This window comes from Betta splendens, chromosome 7 (assembly GCF_900634795.4).
Source record: "Betta splendens chromosome 7, fBetSpl5.4, whole genome shotgun sequence".
Taxonomy (NCBI): Eukaryota; Metazoa; Chordata; class Actinopteri; order Anabantiformes; family Osphronemidae; genus Betta; species Betta splendens.
In genome coordinates, this window is record NC_040887.2 from 14,081,669 (window position 1) to 14,096,214 (window position 14,546).

General features: G+C 43.3%; 3 protein-coding genes across 4 annotated transcripts; 2 read left to right on the forward strand and 1 right to left on the reverse strand.

Moving 5' to 3' along the window:
- Positions 1-584: 584 nt before the first annotated feature.
- Positions 585-3,908, forward strand: plpbp (pyridoxal phosphate binding protein). The gene is made up of 8 exons (XM_029156497.2): positions 585-745; positions 1,369-1,476; positions 1,560-1,595; positions 1,683-1,758; positions 1,832-1,972; positions 2,058-2,200; positions 2,757-2,855; positions 2,945-3,908. The coding sequence occupies exons 1-8, from the start codon at positions 656-658 to the stop codon at positions 3,152-3,154; spliced, it is 903 nt and encodes a 300-aa protein (XP_029012330.1). The 5' UTR covers positions 585-655; the 3' UTR covers positions 3,155-3,908.
- A 40-nt stretch (positions 3,909-3,948) lies between these two features.
- tmed4 (transmembrane p24 trafficking protein 4) lies at positions 3,949-6,815 on the reverse strand. Its single transcript, XM_029156498.3, has 5 exons — positions 6,599-6,815; positions 6,016-6,116; positions 5,810-5,935; positions 5,472-5,618; positions 3,949-5,376 (listed from the first exon to the last, which is right to left on the reverse strand). Exons 1-5 carry the CDS (start codon positions 6,735-6,737, stop codon positions 5,227-5,229), a joined length of 663 nt encoding a protein of 220 aa, XP_029012331.1. The 5' UTR covers positions 6,738-6,815; the 3' UTR covers positions 3,949-5,226.
- A 634-nt stretch (positions 6,816-7,449) lies between these two features.
- ikbkg (inhibitor of nuclear factor kappa B kinase regulatory subunit gamma) lies at positions 7,450-14,330 on the forward strand. 2 transcript variants are annotated; one of them, XM_029156495.3, is made up of 14 exons: positions 7,450-7,784; positions 9,046-9,188; positions 9,438-9,703; positions 9,891-9,965; positions 10,269-10,333; positions 10,601-10,648; positions 11,120-11,222; positions 11,343-11,458; positions 11,550-11,702; positions 11,931-12,003; positions 12,072-12,206; positions 12,454-12,590; positions 13,296-13,372; positions 13,469-14,330. In XM_029156495.3, the coding sequence occupies exons 2-14, from the start codon at positions 9,050-9,052 to the stop codon at positions 13,639-13,641; spliced, it is 1,560 nt and encodes a 519-aa protein (XP_029012328.1). In that variant the 5' UTR covers positions 7,450-7,784; positions 9,046-9,049; the 3' UTR covers positions 13,642-14,330. The 2 variants fall into 2 exon arrangements, with proteins under 2 accessions (XP_029012328.1, XP_029012329.1); XM_029156496.3 differs by lacking the exon at positions 10,601-10,648.
- The last annotated feature ends 216 nt before the right edge of the window (positions 14,331-14,546 follow it).

The window sequence follows — 14,546 nt, forward strand, 5'->3', positions numbered from 1 at the left end:
CACAGTTAAAACACAATTTGATGATGAAGCTCATGGTTACATCAGCTGAGAGGGGTTTAACAGTGGGGGCTGCATCGAAGTAGTGATTAAGATAGATGCACTTTATTGATCCCACAGTTGAATTGCTGGAACAGCCACAGTCTTACAGTCTGAATTTTCTATAAATACTTTGTATGATTAAAAATAGTTAATAGTTTCCTTTAACAATTTTTTTGTAAAGGACGGTCACAGCTGGCACATCATGGCAAGTGAAAGTGGTGGGTGAACAAATGCACTCTCTAGGGATGAATGCGCAAATAAAGATAATTTGAGGTTTCGTCTAATTTGGACTTCCACTGTTGTGTATTGTTTTTATGTCCCAATCACTTGCACAATAGTGTAAAGCCTGATAAGTATATTTGTAGCGAGCTAAACGTTTCATTGCTTATATTACCCTCTTTAATATGCGTCCTTCAATATTATCATAACACATTTACATTATGCACATAAAAATTTCGGCGTCGTGATTTTAGTCAGAGCGCAGCTGGAGCAGGAGCAGTAGGGGGCGCTGTCGCAACGACGCGCTTCTCCCTCAGGGAGACTTTTATTTTGAAAGCCGATTGTCGTCATCGCGAACACGTTTCTTTGACGCGGTGTGTCGTAGCCGTTTGACGTTATGTGGAAAGTAGCAATGTCGGATGAGGTTGGGAAGGCGATACAGTCGGTGATAGAGCGGGTGAACCAGGCGGCGGCACGGCGGCCCAAGGTAAGCGCAGCCCGCGACGCACCGCTCGTCGCTCCGGTCCCGAGGTCTGCGGCGGCGCGATGCGTTACGTAAGGCACCGCAACCTTTGGATGCTTGTGGCAGCACTTTCATAACACCATGCGTGTTGTGTTGGGGGCAACAAAATATGCGTGGGAGCATTTATGCGTTAGATCCTACGCACGGTGTCCGCATGCACGCATGCGTAGGCTTAACGTACGACAGCTACGTTCAGCATGACTGTGGGAGTGGATTGGTCTCGTTGCCAAATAATTCAGCACGTTCTCCGTCAGCCTCTCCTCTTACTATAGCAATAATGAAACTGTCATCATCAGGAGAACAGCCATCCCGCTTGATATCTAGGTCAAGCAAAGCAGACCTTCACAGCATGGTGATAAAAGGCAAACATCTGGATCTCCCTCAGTGGGATGTTATAATTGTTGAGTGCATGATGTGTATTTACCAGCACAGAACATGGCAGCAGCCAGAATCAGTCGGTTTCAGTGTTGTTTTGCAGGAACCTGACAGGCCTGACTCACTGTTCTGCCCGAGCCACAAGACCTCAGCTCACGCACTGCTCCTCTGCCTGCACACATGAAAAATGAGCCTGTTTTGTCCTTCCTCAGACGGTGCCCGCTGTGCCGCCCCGCCTCGTCGCCGTGAGCAAGACCAAACCTCCAGAGATGGTCGTGAAGGCCTACAGACAAGGGCAGCGCAACTTTGGAGAAAATTATGTGAGTAGGAAACACTGCCTTACAGAACACAGCTGGTCTGCTGCAGGAGATGATCTGCAGATGTGTTTTCAATCTCTCATCAGGTTAACGAACTTGTGGACAAAGCTTCAGATCCTCTGGTGAGTTTGTATGTTTTGTAAGAGAGGTCTATTTTTTATATCCACGTGGGAAGTGTTTTTATTGTGTTTTTTTCCCCCAATTTACAGATTTTAGAGTCATGTCCAGAAATCAAGTGGCACTTCATTGGACATCTACAGAAGCATAACATCAATAAGCTTTTGGGTAAGTAACCGTAAGCAGCGTGTGAATGAAAGAGCCTGCAGCCATGCATGGGGCCATGTCCTTCTGCGTGCAGGTGTGCCCAACCTGTTCCTCGTGGAGACAATCGACTCTGTGAAACTGGCCGATAAAGTCAACAGCTCGTGGCAGCGTCTCCGTGGAGCCAGTGCGCAGAGGTTAAAGGTCATGGTGCAGATTAACACCAGCGGAGAACAGAGTTGGTGTCGATTTCCTTTTTTATTGTAGTAATTTGCTCTGATTTTGATGTAGAAAGACATGAATTGATAAGATGTTTGTCACAGGTAAACACGGGCTGCCGCCAGAGGAGGCGGTGAACACCGTAAAGCACATCGTGTCCCAGTGCTCCGCCTTGCACTTCTCAGGACTCATGACCATTGGGCGCTACGGCTACGACCTCACTCTGGGGCCCAACCCCGACTTTCAGGTACAAAGAACCCAAATGAGACAAAGTTGTTTTTATAGGAGCGTGTTTTGACCTATGCTTAGATTGTCTTTGTCTGCTGTGTGTGGTTTTAGATCAGTATTAAAGTGAACTGAAGACACAGGATACTCTCCAGCATCTCGTCTATCAGACCTCAGATTCTTGTTATGCTCTGAAATCCAAACTGCAGCAGAGCTAGTGGAGGATAGATGAGGTCACATGAGTCCTAGGGCCTTTCTATTGTCCTGTGCCAGAAATAAGATTTGAAGCTGCAGGACAAGACATAAAGTAGAAACACTGGAGAAACCTATAGTTACAACGTCTGTAAACATCAGTAGTAAAGTAAAAATCCCTGAAGCATCACTTTTCGGCCACCAGAGGGGACTGACGGGAAGCTGTGAACAAACAACATGGATTTTTTTTTTTTGTGTGAAAAAAAAGTCAATGTGATTTGAAACCTGATACATTATCAGGTTATTATTCACACATAATTTTTGTAAATTAAGAGTAGTTTACTGCTGTTTGGGTAAGTCTGTAAGTAAGTATGTCCCCGCTGTAGATGCTGCTCAGCCGGAGGCAGGAGGTGTGTGACAGTCTGAAGCTGCCTCTGGAGGTTGTGGAGCTCAGTATGGGGATGTCAACAGACTTTGAACACGCGGTGAGTCACTCAACTAATTACTGCCTCGACCCCCGTAGCTGTGGTCACGTGTGATCTTATTTTATATCTATCTTTATTTCATTCCGAAGATTGAAGTGGGCTCCACCAACGTCCGAGTGGGTAGCATCATATTCGGCAACAGGGAGTATCCCAACAGCGCAGCGAACACTCCCAATCCCAGTCCAGCTCCCAGTCCGGGTCACAGTCCGGGTCCGAGTCCAGCTCCCAGCCCGGAGAAAACATCCAAGATGGTGTCAGAAGAAGCTGCCAAGAAGATGCAGCATCTCACCGTGTCTTAGGACGAGCGCCTGCCGCTCTCAGATACCTTTAAGAAGAAAACACGCAGGTGGAGCGGCGTCGAGGCAGCCGCGTGGAGTTAGGATTGCAAAATTTTGCATAATTTTGATGTGTATTTGCCCAATCCTCTTCGCTCTTTGTGTGCCCTCGTTTGCTTTTCTTAAGCATTAACAAGCGGCATTCAGTACAGAGATAGTTAAAGCCTTTTTAAAAGTAGTGTGTTACTAACCTGCTGTGCTCCAACTTCCTCTTCATGGCAAATTGTCCTACAGGTTTACTGACGACGGCATTTTCTACCTTTACGATCTAACATGTGACCGTGTCCCTTCCAGATCAGATTTCCGTGCAGTACAATGTACGATTCTTGTTGCACAGATGAGGCAAGACTTGATTTAAAAAAAATATTTAACCCTTTATAAAGACACATAGCGTTTGTTTCGTACTGTGTGAGAAACACGTCAGATCTCTATTCTTGATATTAACAAACGCGACTAAAAAGGAAGTGTTCTGTTCTGTTCGAAGTCCGTGCTATGGTGTGGTAACTGTTGGACGTGCGAGAGTGAACCTATGCAACGTGGGTTTTTTGTTCACGGTGGTTCCTTTTAGGATGTCACAGGGTTAGTGTGTGTTTCTGTCTTATGCGTTCAGTGTCAGTGATTGTAATGATCAGTCGACTTGTGGTTGCTGTCCTAACGAGGTGTTTTGGTTTGGAATCTGGCTCCGAGGGAAGCAATAAAATTTTACTGTTGAAATCTCTGCCGTTTGATGAGTTTTCGTGTAGTTAACACAAAGACAATAAGAGGCGACAGTGTGTTTATTCAGGAGTGGACCGCAGTATAAATACATGTGTTAACATGTGTGTTTAGTCCCAGAAGATTTTGCCATAGTTTGAGTCCAATCTAAATCTTTACGAAAAAAATGTACAAAAACCTAAATTAGTTACAACCTGAATCCTAATTGTTTCTAATAAAAACCAGTGAGGTATTAAAACACTGGCCAGAACTCATTAAATGAACCAAAAGAAGCTCATACAAATCATTAACTGCTACTAAAGCTCAGCAATAGAACACAGACCACCGCTGCTCAATAAATAAAAAACAACCCAGTGGCACATTTAAAAAAGACCTGAAGATCCTTCGATCCTTTTGAAAGACATCAAAAAATAAGCAGGACAGCGAGTGATGTTGGTTATTTACAACATACGTATCACAAAGTATTTATAGCACAGAGGCAGCTCAGGAAATGGGTCTTGAGCCAGAAACTATATACAATAAAAAGAATGATGGATGGGACCTTTAATTTTACACAAACCCTCGCACTGTTTAAGAAACAGTTTATAACATAGCATTTCGTGGTTGTAAACGGCTACAACTTAATTAGTGAATTACTCAATGCAGTGCATTGCGGAAGAAGCATTTGTAACTGGTGATAATAAACCGTCAGCAGCTGTATTCATACAAGTATGAAACCAGGTTTGAATGTTACCGATTTTTTTAGTATGTACAATTCAATGCATCTCAAAGTAGTATGGAAGACAGTTAATTATGTATGAACTCACTAATAAACAGCTTTAAAGTCTCATTTGAATGATCTGTGCACTTATTTGTTAAATATCTCATTATTATTATTCACCAGTGGCAAACGCTTGATCTGAATCAATGAATCCCCAGCCACTATAACAGTTTGACAATGGCTGAATGTTTCTCATTTTAAATAATAATCAATTATAATATAAACACCTTAGTCAGAATAAACTACTAGTCGGTTTTACGTTTAACACCTTTTACATTCTTACTGTTGCAAAACTATTGCTTTGGTCATTCACCGCTGTTTGACCACCTGCTTCATCACAGAATACAAAATGACTTTTGTTAAATAGTATTATCCAGAAACACAACAAAGAGCACCTAAAACATAAACAAGAACAAAAAACAAATTGCCCACATTGAAAGAATCTGATAAAACCATGTCTGGCTGATATTCGGATCACGTGTCTCCTCCTGGATGTTCCTCTGCTGCAGGTAGCTGTGCTGACACTCAGGTCCGTCTGGACTGTCTACTCAGGTTTGTGTTGTTAAACCAGTTTCTTGGCTTCAAAGAAACTCTTGAGGTGCTTCATTTGCCAGATTCCTGTGACGATGAGGATGAGCGTCTGGGCGATGGACCACCAGAGAACGCGCTGGTTGGTGCTCTCGCTGGTCATGCGGAAACGCTCCTCGCGATACTGTGGAGCGTGAGGCAGAGTAAAATGGCACCCGTCAGCATGTGCACGTAACAAACTAGGCTGCAATCCTGTTGTGGTGCAATTTTTTTACTGACCCGCTGGTAGTTTTGCTCCTTCTGGATCTGTTCCACCTGGTCCAGAAGCTGTCGGACTCGCAGCTGCAGCTCCGTCAGTTTGTCTTTAGCTGCAATTTCAGGGTAGTTGTTGGTATGTTCTCCGACCTGTATGTCTAGATGCACTCTCTACAACATGGAGAAGGAATTTAGTTTTAAACCTGCCTGCAATCTCCCTTAAGATCAGAAATAAATTATCTGGAATACTCCGACTGACGTGTTTCTAATTCAATAGGAAATCTGGTTTATTTTTTGACTTTGTGTGGAGAACACCTGGTCAACTGGTTGTACAGGTGTTCATACTGAAACGCAACCCATACCAGCTTTCCTCCTGCAAACAAAGCCATCTTGGTGGAGTTGGAATGCAGACAGATCTGATGTTCTCCAGGCGTGTGGGAGGTGAAGGTGAATCGCCCCTCTGACCCATACTGACGAGAGAGAATGATCTGGAGGAGGTGGGTAAAACAATTAGAGATTATTTACGTGTGTTCAGTGTGTTTTATACAACCACTCATTCTGTGCTTACTTTTGTATCTGGGTCCTTGATCTCGACATGCATCCCAAGCCCAGGGGTAGATGGGAGGAAGGAACTGGTCTGCTTGTCCCACAGCTGAGTTCTGTACTTTCCTGTCAGACATGCAATAGACACATCATCCCATACAGTTGTCTTTTAAAAAAAAAAAAAAAAACACTGTAAACTGCAGTACGTTTACACACATCCATTGTGTTTTAATTGCGTTCACTCACCTCCTGCAGCTTAAGGCACCAACTGTGGCCCATGAAACCAAACCTTAGCTGAATTAATATTACTAAAATGCTCATAATTCCAGTAGCACGTATACAAACTCCAGGGATAGTGATTATATATACACATACATACATATTCATTTAGCCACTACATGAACATACTTAAGTCCTTTATTTCTAAGAGTGCAGCACATAAGTTAAAATGGGATGCTATGGCTCATAAAACCATTTATTTACAGGATAAAAAGCCTAAAGAAAACAACAGTTTACTGTGTGCAGCCTCCAGGTCTCGACTGGACGTTTCAGCTCAGCATCTCTGATAGCGCGCAATGCTAATAAGCCGCCCGTCGCCAGAAACCTACCGATGACCATGGTCTCGTCTGGAATCTCCTCAATGAAACATTTCTTCTCGGTCTCTCCTATGTGGAAGTAGAGGCCGTGAGCTGGATAAATCCAAGCTAATAATAAGATAAGTTCAGCAGCGGGGGACGAGAGCATCATGTAGCCTCTTTCGCCTTGCGCACATCAACAGAGAGGAAGCTGCGATGCTGCGGCCAGCTGACGTCTGGGCCACTGCGGAAGAAGGAAGGGGGATTTCCTGTGTATCGGGTTTTTGGTGCCCCGCGTTTAGCCTGCCAGGCATCAGTCACGCCTCAGAGCAAATACCCTAAAGCAACAAAATAAGTATGGCTGTCATAACAAGAATAAAATGACTCTTTAGTCATTATTGCCCCGGTATTATAGCCGCTGTGTTATGACAACAGTAAATGTACACAGCACGAATAAGTTGAGAATATAGTTTAAACAGATAATTCTAACCTCAGTGACACTCATCTTCCTCTCACCCTTCTCTTCTGAATCCAGAGAAAACTGGGCTTTTTATCTGCAGACAATTCTAGCTATACAAAAACATATTGTTATGAGCTAATTATAACAGGAAAATGCCTTTTATGTTGCACAATTGATGATTTGATTAAAGAAAATCTATCTACTGGGGGAGATAGGGTTAAACAAAGTGGCACACACCAAATTCCATAGGAATACAATTAAAAACATTTTATTTCATGACAACGGACATCGATCTAAAAAGTTTTTATAAATATTTAAAGCATCCAGATTGTTACATCGTAATAATGTCATATGAATGCCCATAAATATGTACAAACGTGTTATTGAGCTGCTTAACAGGTTGAGCCTGACAGTCCAAACCCAGGACATAACTTCCCTACGTTTCCTGGGCTAACAACACCACGGCTGTCTCTGATAACCTCCATCTCGACTAACAGGGAACCCAGTGTTAGGACAGGGTTATCCTTGTACAAACATGCTTTACGGAACCCGTACAGTTTGTTAAGGTGGTCCGGTGTTGGTGTCGTACTCCACCCAGGGCCCGCTTTTGCTAATTGAGCAGGCTAGCTCCGAAGCTAAGTCGTTAGCTAGCTTGCTGGCTCTAGCTTTTTCGTTTTGCGGTCACCTACGTTGGTTAAAAACGTAGTGAATAAGCGTTGGCTCCTTTTATTTTTTACCAACAACAGCAGTGAAGAAACGGTAAGAGAGGTTTTCTGCCGTCAGTGTTCGGGCAGTTCTGTAAAAGTCGCGTACTCTGTTTACTAAGCACTAATATAAAGACGTTTGTTAAACACTGTGAGCGGGTCGTGGGCGTCTGATCGCAGTGTGTTTATGTAGTTATTTATTTGTTCTCGTGGTGAACTGTCTAGTTCAAAGAGTCTGTGTGTCAGTGCAGCTTTGCGGTAAGGTACCGGGGATGACGTAATGTCTTCCGGCTGGTCACTGGCACCTGTCAAAGGAGCTTCACCTCACCGGTTAATGATTTAGTCCCGAAAATAAGTCATTTAAGCTGAAACCAGCGCATGTTCTGAGCCCACGAGCCCGAACTGAAAGTGAAAGTGTCCACCTCAGCCCGTTATGGCCCATGTGTCAGTACTGGCGAGGAACCAGGCCTGTAGGTGAAGCGATGAGACGGCTCCGTGGTATTTTATAATCCACCTGGAATAATCAGAACGTTAGAGAATTCAAAGATGCAGGAATATGGGATTTTTACTCAATTGCGCTTTAATTCCAGATACATGTCAAATTAAAGCACCTTCTCATCATTTCTTTTGAAGCACGTGTTCAGGTGACTTTTTTTCTTAAACTACCAATCTACTAATCTATTAATAACATCTCTCCAGTAACCCCCCCCCCCCCCCAGACCTGCTGTCCTTAGAATTTCCAGTAACACACTGGTTCAGTATCGTTGCTATAGAGGTGACACATGGTGTGAGAAGCAAGTGAAAATGTCAGTGGTTTTTTTTTAGCGGTGGGGCTTTCTCTGTGTCACCTCTGGCTATCGTAAAGGGACAGTCCGCATCGCTGCAGAAACCACTCGTATCCAAAGCTTAGTCACCTTAGGTCGTTATGACCCGTTCATACGTAGCGAAGCATGTATAAAAGTCAAACTCAACTTTGTCATAGGTACAGAATTGACAAAACAAAGAACGCAGCACCTGTTAAAAGAAAGCTACTGTAGTAACGGTGGCAGAAAACGCGGAGACATCTCTGACAGCCTGCTCTAGCTTTTTGATTCATTTCCTTCTGAGCAGTGGTTTGGAAACTACTTCTCTTCTCAGGGACGTGACTCAGTGGAACGTTAAAACTCCACACATTTTTTTGCATGGCCCACTCGTTTGCTTTGAGCTGATTGTTGACTTAACAACAGTGCAGAATTTTATGTTCACCTACATCATACACGTGTTTGTCCCTGACTGTTGTTATTATTATCAGTGACTAATAGAGATGTTTTTTCTAGAGGAATGGTGCAGCCCCAACCTGATGGCACCATGCAATGGGACATGTCAGGAGATGAGAGCGGAGGGACCCTCAGGGTGCCACCTGAGCTGGCTGCCAATGAGGTGGTGACCAGGCTGCTAAATGACAACCTGCAGCTAAGAGGTATAGCAGAAGTAACCTAATATTTCCGCAGTGTACAGTATGGCATGTCTCTGGTATTGTTGCTGCAGATGACCTTTATAATCATGCTTTAAAAAGGAAGGCCAGGATAATGGGCATATAATGTTTATTGGCACTGTATTTTCAGAGCCTCAGGTAATGGAAGAAAGTAATGTAACACAATTAGTCATATATATATATATATATATGCATGCGCAGAAAACACCTAGCACCTTCACCCCTGTCTTACAGATGCACTGCGGCGGAGCAACCTTGCCCTGCGGCAGCGCTGTGAGGAAATGGAGGGGTGGCAACGAAAAACAAGAGAGGAAAGAGAGTTTCTCAGTTGCCGTTTTCAGGAGGCCAGGGCTCTGGTGGAGAGGCTGGCGCAAGAGAACCACTCTTTACAGAGCATGGTGAATGGACCGGCCTCGTCCTCTAGCAACTGCTGCAGCTCCAGCCAGACTGAAGACCTGCAGGCACGTCCTGCTAGAAACGGTCCGCTGGACGGACCACAGGTCAGTCCACTACCCCTAGAATTCACACACTGTATTCAGATACTGTATGTAATGGGTCCTATTTTGCTGGAGCATCTAGTGTCTCTGAATCCCAAAGCACATGTGGAAAGCATGTAATGCAAACTAGGATGATTTTCCTCATCTCCTGCTGGGTTTCACAACCACTCTGTTCCCTTGTACATTCCAGACTCTAGATCAGCGGGAGAGGAGGAGAGTTGAAGAGGTTGATCAACACACACAAACCACTCCACCTCGCAGCCTGGTGAGGGGCATTACGCTGTTCATCCTGCGTGGGGTTACTTTCAGTTTTGTGTATATTGGTTTGGTTTTCATCTCGGGTATGTCTGTGTCTAGGGTAATGTGAGTGTTCATAGCTCCTCTGTACTCCTCACTCACTCACCTAGGTTGCGCCTAGACATTTTCTACTGCCCCTTTGACAACATCTGTAGATCATAAGACATTCAGCCACTTGTGAAGAATGTGACTGGTGGATATTAAGGATGTTCACAGAGAGAAGACACTGCTGTAAATAGGATCCTAAAGCATTTTGTGATTATGTTCACAGGCGAACAATGTTCCTGAGGAGGCTGCTCCACCACATCGCTCTGAGGCGCAGCACTCCTCTGACTGGTATGATGCACTTTCCCTTCTATTACAAAGTATTTTTGTGCACTGTTTGAAACTAACAGCACTAAACACACACTTATTACATGCATGTGTTATCTAGTCGCCTTTGGCAGATATTTGATTAAGTCCTGTGCAGTTTATCTTTCCTATACACTACTTCATATAGTAATTCTCATAGTTTTATGACTTTTTTCCCGTTTGATAAAATCCTTACTTTGAGGTTTTTTCTTCCACCGTCTTCCTTTCCTTCCTCTTTCCTCTTTTTTCCAGCTCTAGTCTGGCTAAACTCACCGAGCAGCTTCAGGCTACACAGGGCAGGTGAGCCCACAGCTCTGTGTGGCTTTTCCTTCTCTCCGTGTACATCTTTCCACCCACTGCTTCTGTATCTGTGCACCTGTTAGCAGTTGCCTGCATGTGTCTGGTTTTACATGGATTCCAGGAAGTGCGTTTGTTTGTTTTCTATTTATTTCTATACAGTTTTATAAAAAGATTTAGGTTTATCAAACTACCATGTATATTTCTGTTTCTCATATGTATAGTAATTATAATTACTGTTCTGTCAGGTGGTGGTGGTGATTTAATTAAATTTTTTTTATGCAGCTGGTGTCCTCATTTAAAAGTATTAAATGTTTGTATCGTGCATAACTAGTTACTTGTCCCAAATAATCATTTGAATATTTTACATGATGCATTCAACCCACATATAAAGGCATGTTGTAATCCAGACATTTTGTTGATCTTCCAAATTGCACATTTTTAAACTCTACCTGCAATTTGATGTTTCTCTAGGTACCGGGATCTAGAGGAGAAACTTGATTACCTTCAGAAGAGTTCAGCTCAGCGGGACAGAACCGAAGCTCTGCTCAAACAAAAAGAGAAGGACTTTTCTCAGGTGGAAACCACAAAAAGCCTAAATTCCCTTCCTGAAGACACTTACCGCGTGACGTGACGTAAAATGTGTTTTAACAGTCAGTAGTCCTCTTGTTAATTAACACTGATTGTATTTTTGCAGCTCCAAAAGGACTGTGAGGCTTTGAAAGCTCAAGCAACTTCTCTATTAGGAGAACTAAATGAGAGACAGAGCAGTCTGGAGAAAAGTGAGGTTGAGCGCAAAATGTTGGAAGAAAAGTATGTTTACATCAGCTTATAAATATAACTTATTTTGTGTTTACCTATAACTGCATGTGTGCTTACGAGCATCCTCTGTGCTTGTCTGTAGGCTGTGCAATAAAATAAAGTCCCTGCAAATGATGGAGCGGGACCTGGAGCAGCAAAAGAAGCAGCATCATGTGGCCATGGACAAGCTGATGCTGCAGAGCCAGGGCCTGGAGCAAGCCCTGAAGAACGAGAGACACATTGTCACAGAGGAGAAGTGGGTTCAGCAAACAGATAATATTGCATTTCTGCACCTTTCTAACATTCAGAAAGATTTAGATGTTGACTGGGATTATTCTTTAAGCAGAGATCAAAATTAATGAAATTCCTAGTTGTTGATTTATAAATTTTATATTTATTCATTTTTTTTTTAATTTAGCATTGTTACCTTCACCATTGACCTATTGTCCTGAGCAGTAAAACTCTTTCTTTCTCTTTCTTTCAGGAAGAAATTGTCACAGCTGCAGCACGCCTATACTTGTCTTTTCCGAGACTATGATTCTAAATTGAAGAGTGATGTAAGAACACTTTTACCTTCATAAGTTTGCCGTTTAGGTAAGGCATTAATGTGGCTGTGTGTGTGCAGGGAGGAGATCTGTGTAGCCGACTGGAAGACGCAGAACGAGCTTTGGCCTTGAAGCAGGATCTAATTGATAAACTAAAAGAGGAGGTGGAACAACAGAAAGGCTCACTGGAGACAGTTCCTGTCCTCACTGCACAGGTAACATAGACACCACTTGCATTGCTCAGCATAGATTTGATGCAAAGGGTTAAATTAGGCTTTAGCAGCACAATTATTGAGACCTGATAATTGTGAATATCAGAGTAGTTAATAGACTCCATCACCCAAGGTTGCTGAGCTCCCACATCTTCATGTAATACGGAAACACTGAAACTTAAAGATTAAACTAAATGGCAGCTGCTGGATGAAGTGACATGTTGCTGTTTGTCTTGCTCTCTGTGTTCAGGCTGAGATCTATAAGGCAGATTTCTTAGCAGAGAGAGACGCTAGAGAGAAGCTAAACGAGAAGAAGGAGGAGCTGCAGGAACAGCTCACCAAGGCCATGGCTGAAATCGAAAGGCTCAAACAAGACGCCACAGCGCGGTGAGTGGAGGCTCATTAGAGCTAATTAGCTGCTAATTAGATGCTGTGTCAGCACCTAGTGTCAGAACGTCGTAGATGACGGACCCACATGCACAGCACAAGCACGCTTGAGTGGTGATAAGAAAGGGATTTATTCCAGAAAGGCAGGGTCGGAATCAGGCAAGGTCATACACGAGTAGGCAACAATGTACAATACAGTGGGTCAGGCAGGCTCAGTTCCGTGGACAGACAGGGTTCGTTTACGTGCCGGCAGAGATTACTGTACCGTTCAGGCAGAGGCCGAATCGTGGTCAGAATAACGTGCAGGGTCGTTACCAGGAAGGCTCGATGGACAAGGCAGACAGGGATTAGGCAAAAGTCGTTAACGAAGATCAAAAGCAGGGTTCCGGATCACGAGGCTAGACAAGAATACAGGACGCTGGAAGGTGGTGGAATGCACGCAACAATCTGGCAACTGGAGAGTGTGTGAGGTGGAGACTATATACTGACGCAGATTACTGATTATTGACAGGTATGTGGAATGAGGACCGGTAATAGCAGGGAAAACAGCTGTGATGTGATATTGGCACGAAGTCCTTCAGAGTAAAATCGGAAGTGGACCTAAAATGTGACACCTAGTGATCTCTGTACATTTGAATGAATACAGCACTTTCACGTTTGTTGAAGTTTGAATTAACGTGAACATGTCTGTCATCACTTCTCTAGTGCCCGTATAGAGCAAATGAAGCAGAGACACCTGGAAGACTTTTCTGCACGAGCTCCACTCATTCCACCACCACAAGGTACGTTACACCCTACGTTTATACACACAACCACCAGCATGTTTGTAATTCTATTGTCATTGCTAACATGTTTGCTTTCTGTGTTCCCTGGTGTAGCTTTTAACACGGTGCCCCCTGCAACTTCATTTCGCAACCAGGGTTTGGTTCCTGTTGGAGATCAAGGGGCGGCTGGAAATGAGGATCTTCCAGATTTATGTTGTCCTAAGTGCCAGTACCTGGCTCCCGATATGGACACGCTGCAGATACATGTCATGGATTGTATACAGTAACATAAAAAGGGTTTAAATCAGAAATGCACACAGTATATTGAAGTTTCTGACATTCAAAAAACAAAGAGTCACAGTGTATGTATATGCTAGACGTTTTCCAAAAAATCAGTTTCTGCTGCATCTTTTGCCTTCCTCTGCCATAACCTGTCTTTGTTTCCGCACCGATGCACACCCATCAGTATTTCTACATTATCTTTGGCTTCTATTTCCTCCAGTGGCAACTTGGGAGGTGATGATACAGGCGTGTGGACTTTGATTGCATCAAAATGTTTATACAAAAATCTTTGAGCCAAACAACTGAGAATTCATATGGGTATGGTTTAATATGTGCCAGTGTGAATATCCTGGAGAGCTTTACAAAATAAAGAGTATTTAAATATGTTTGGTTATAAATGTTGCTCGTCTACATTACCTCAAAACATGTATTATTCTGTATTAGAGATGGATTTACTCGTAGTGAAATGGTAGCCATTCTCTGTGTTCTGTGCCTGTGTACACTTGTGACTGTACCACTGCTTTATCTGACGTTAGACCAGATCTTTAATCCTCTGTGCCGTTGGCTGTTTTATCTTTCTGAATGTACTCTAATTGAAGATCCTTCACACTTTGTGTGAGTATTGTGTGTAAATCATTCTGTGCAAAGGATAATGTTTCAAACTTGATTTATGAAATAAATCAGTTATTCAGTAGTCAGTAGTAGTGTTTAGACTTTTCTCGGGTATGTTGAGCTTGAGTGTGGACTGCATCGGGGCCAACAGAGATACATAGATGTTTCACACAACATGATGATGACACAACACACAACAGATGACACAGTATTTGAGCTGGATGATCACACAGCACCTACATCAAGTATCTGTGTTCAAATTAGAGTACAGACCTAATAAAGCAGCTCATGCATGTAG

Bases quoted from the DNA above. Each gene is read 5' to 3' on its own strand.
- ikbkg (XM_029156495.3), top strand. From the start codon at position 9,050: ATGGTGCAGCCCCAACCTGATGGCACCATGCAATGGGACATGTCAGGA. The intron at 10,334-10,600 runs GTATGATGCACT...TCTTTTTTCCAG, and splicing joins GCGCAGCACTCCTCTGACTG to CTCTAGTCTGGCTAAACTCA. The intron at 13,373-13,468 runs GTACGTTACACC...TCCCTGGTGTAG, and splicing joins ACTCATTCCACCACCACAAG to CTTTTAACACGGTGCCCCCT.
- tmed4 (XM_029156498.3), bottom strand. From the start codon at position 6,737: ATGATGCTCTCGTCCCCCGCTGCTGAACTTATCTTATTATTAGCTTGG. The intron at 6,117-6,598 runs GTAGGTTTCTGG...CATGTCTGACAG, and splicing joins AGACGAGACCATGGTCATCG to GAAAGTACAGAACTCAGCTG. The intron at 5,936-6,015 runs GTAAGCACAGAA...CACCTCCTCCAG, and splicing joins TCAAGGACCCAGATACAAAA to ATCATTCTCTCTCGTCAGTA.
- plpbp (XM_029156497.2), top strand. From the start codon at position 656: ATGTGGAAAGTAGCAATGTCGGATGAGGTTGGGAAGGCGATACAGTCG. The intron at 1,759-1,831 runs GTAAGTAACCGT...TTCTGCGTGCAG, and splicing joins TAACATCAATAAGCTTTTGG to GTGTGCCCAACCTGTTCCTC. The intron at 1,973-2,057 runs GTTGGTGTCGAT...TGTTTGTCACAG, and splicing joins TAACACCAGCGGAGAACAGA to GTAAACACGGGCTGCCGCCA.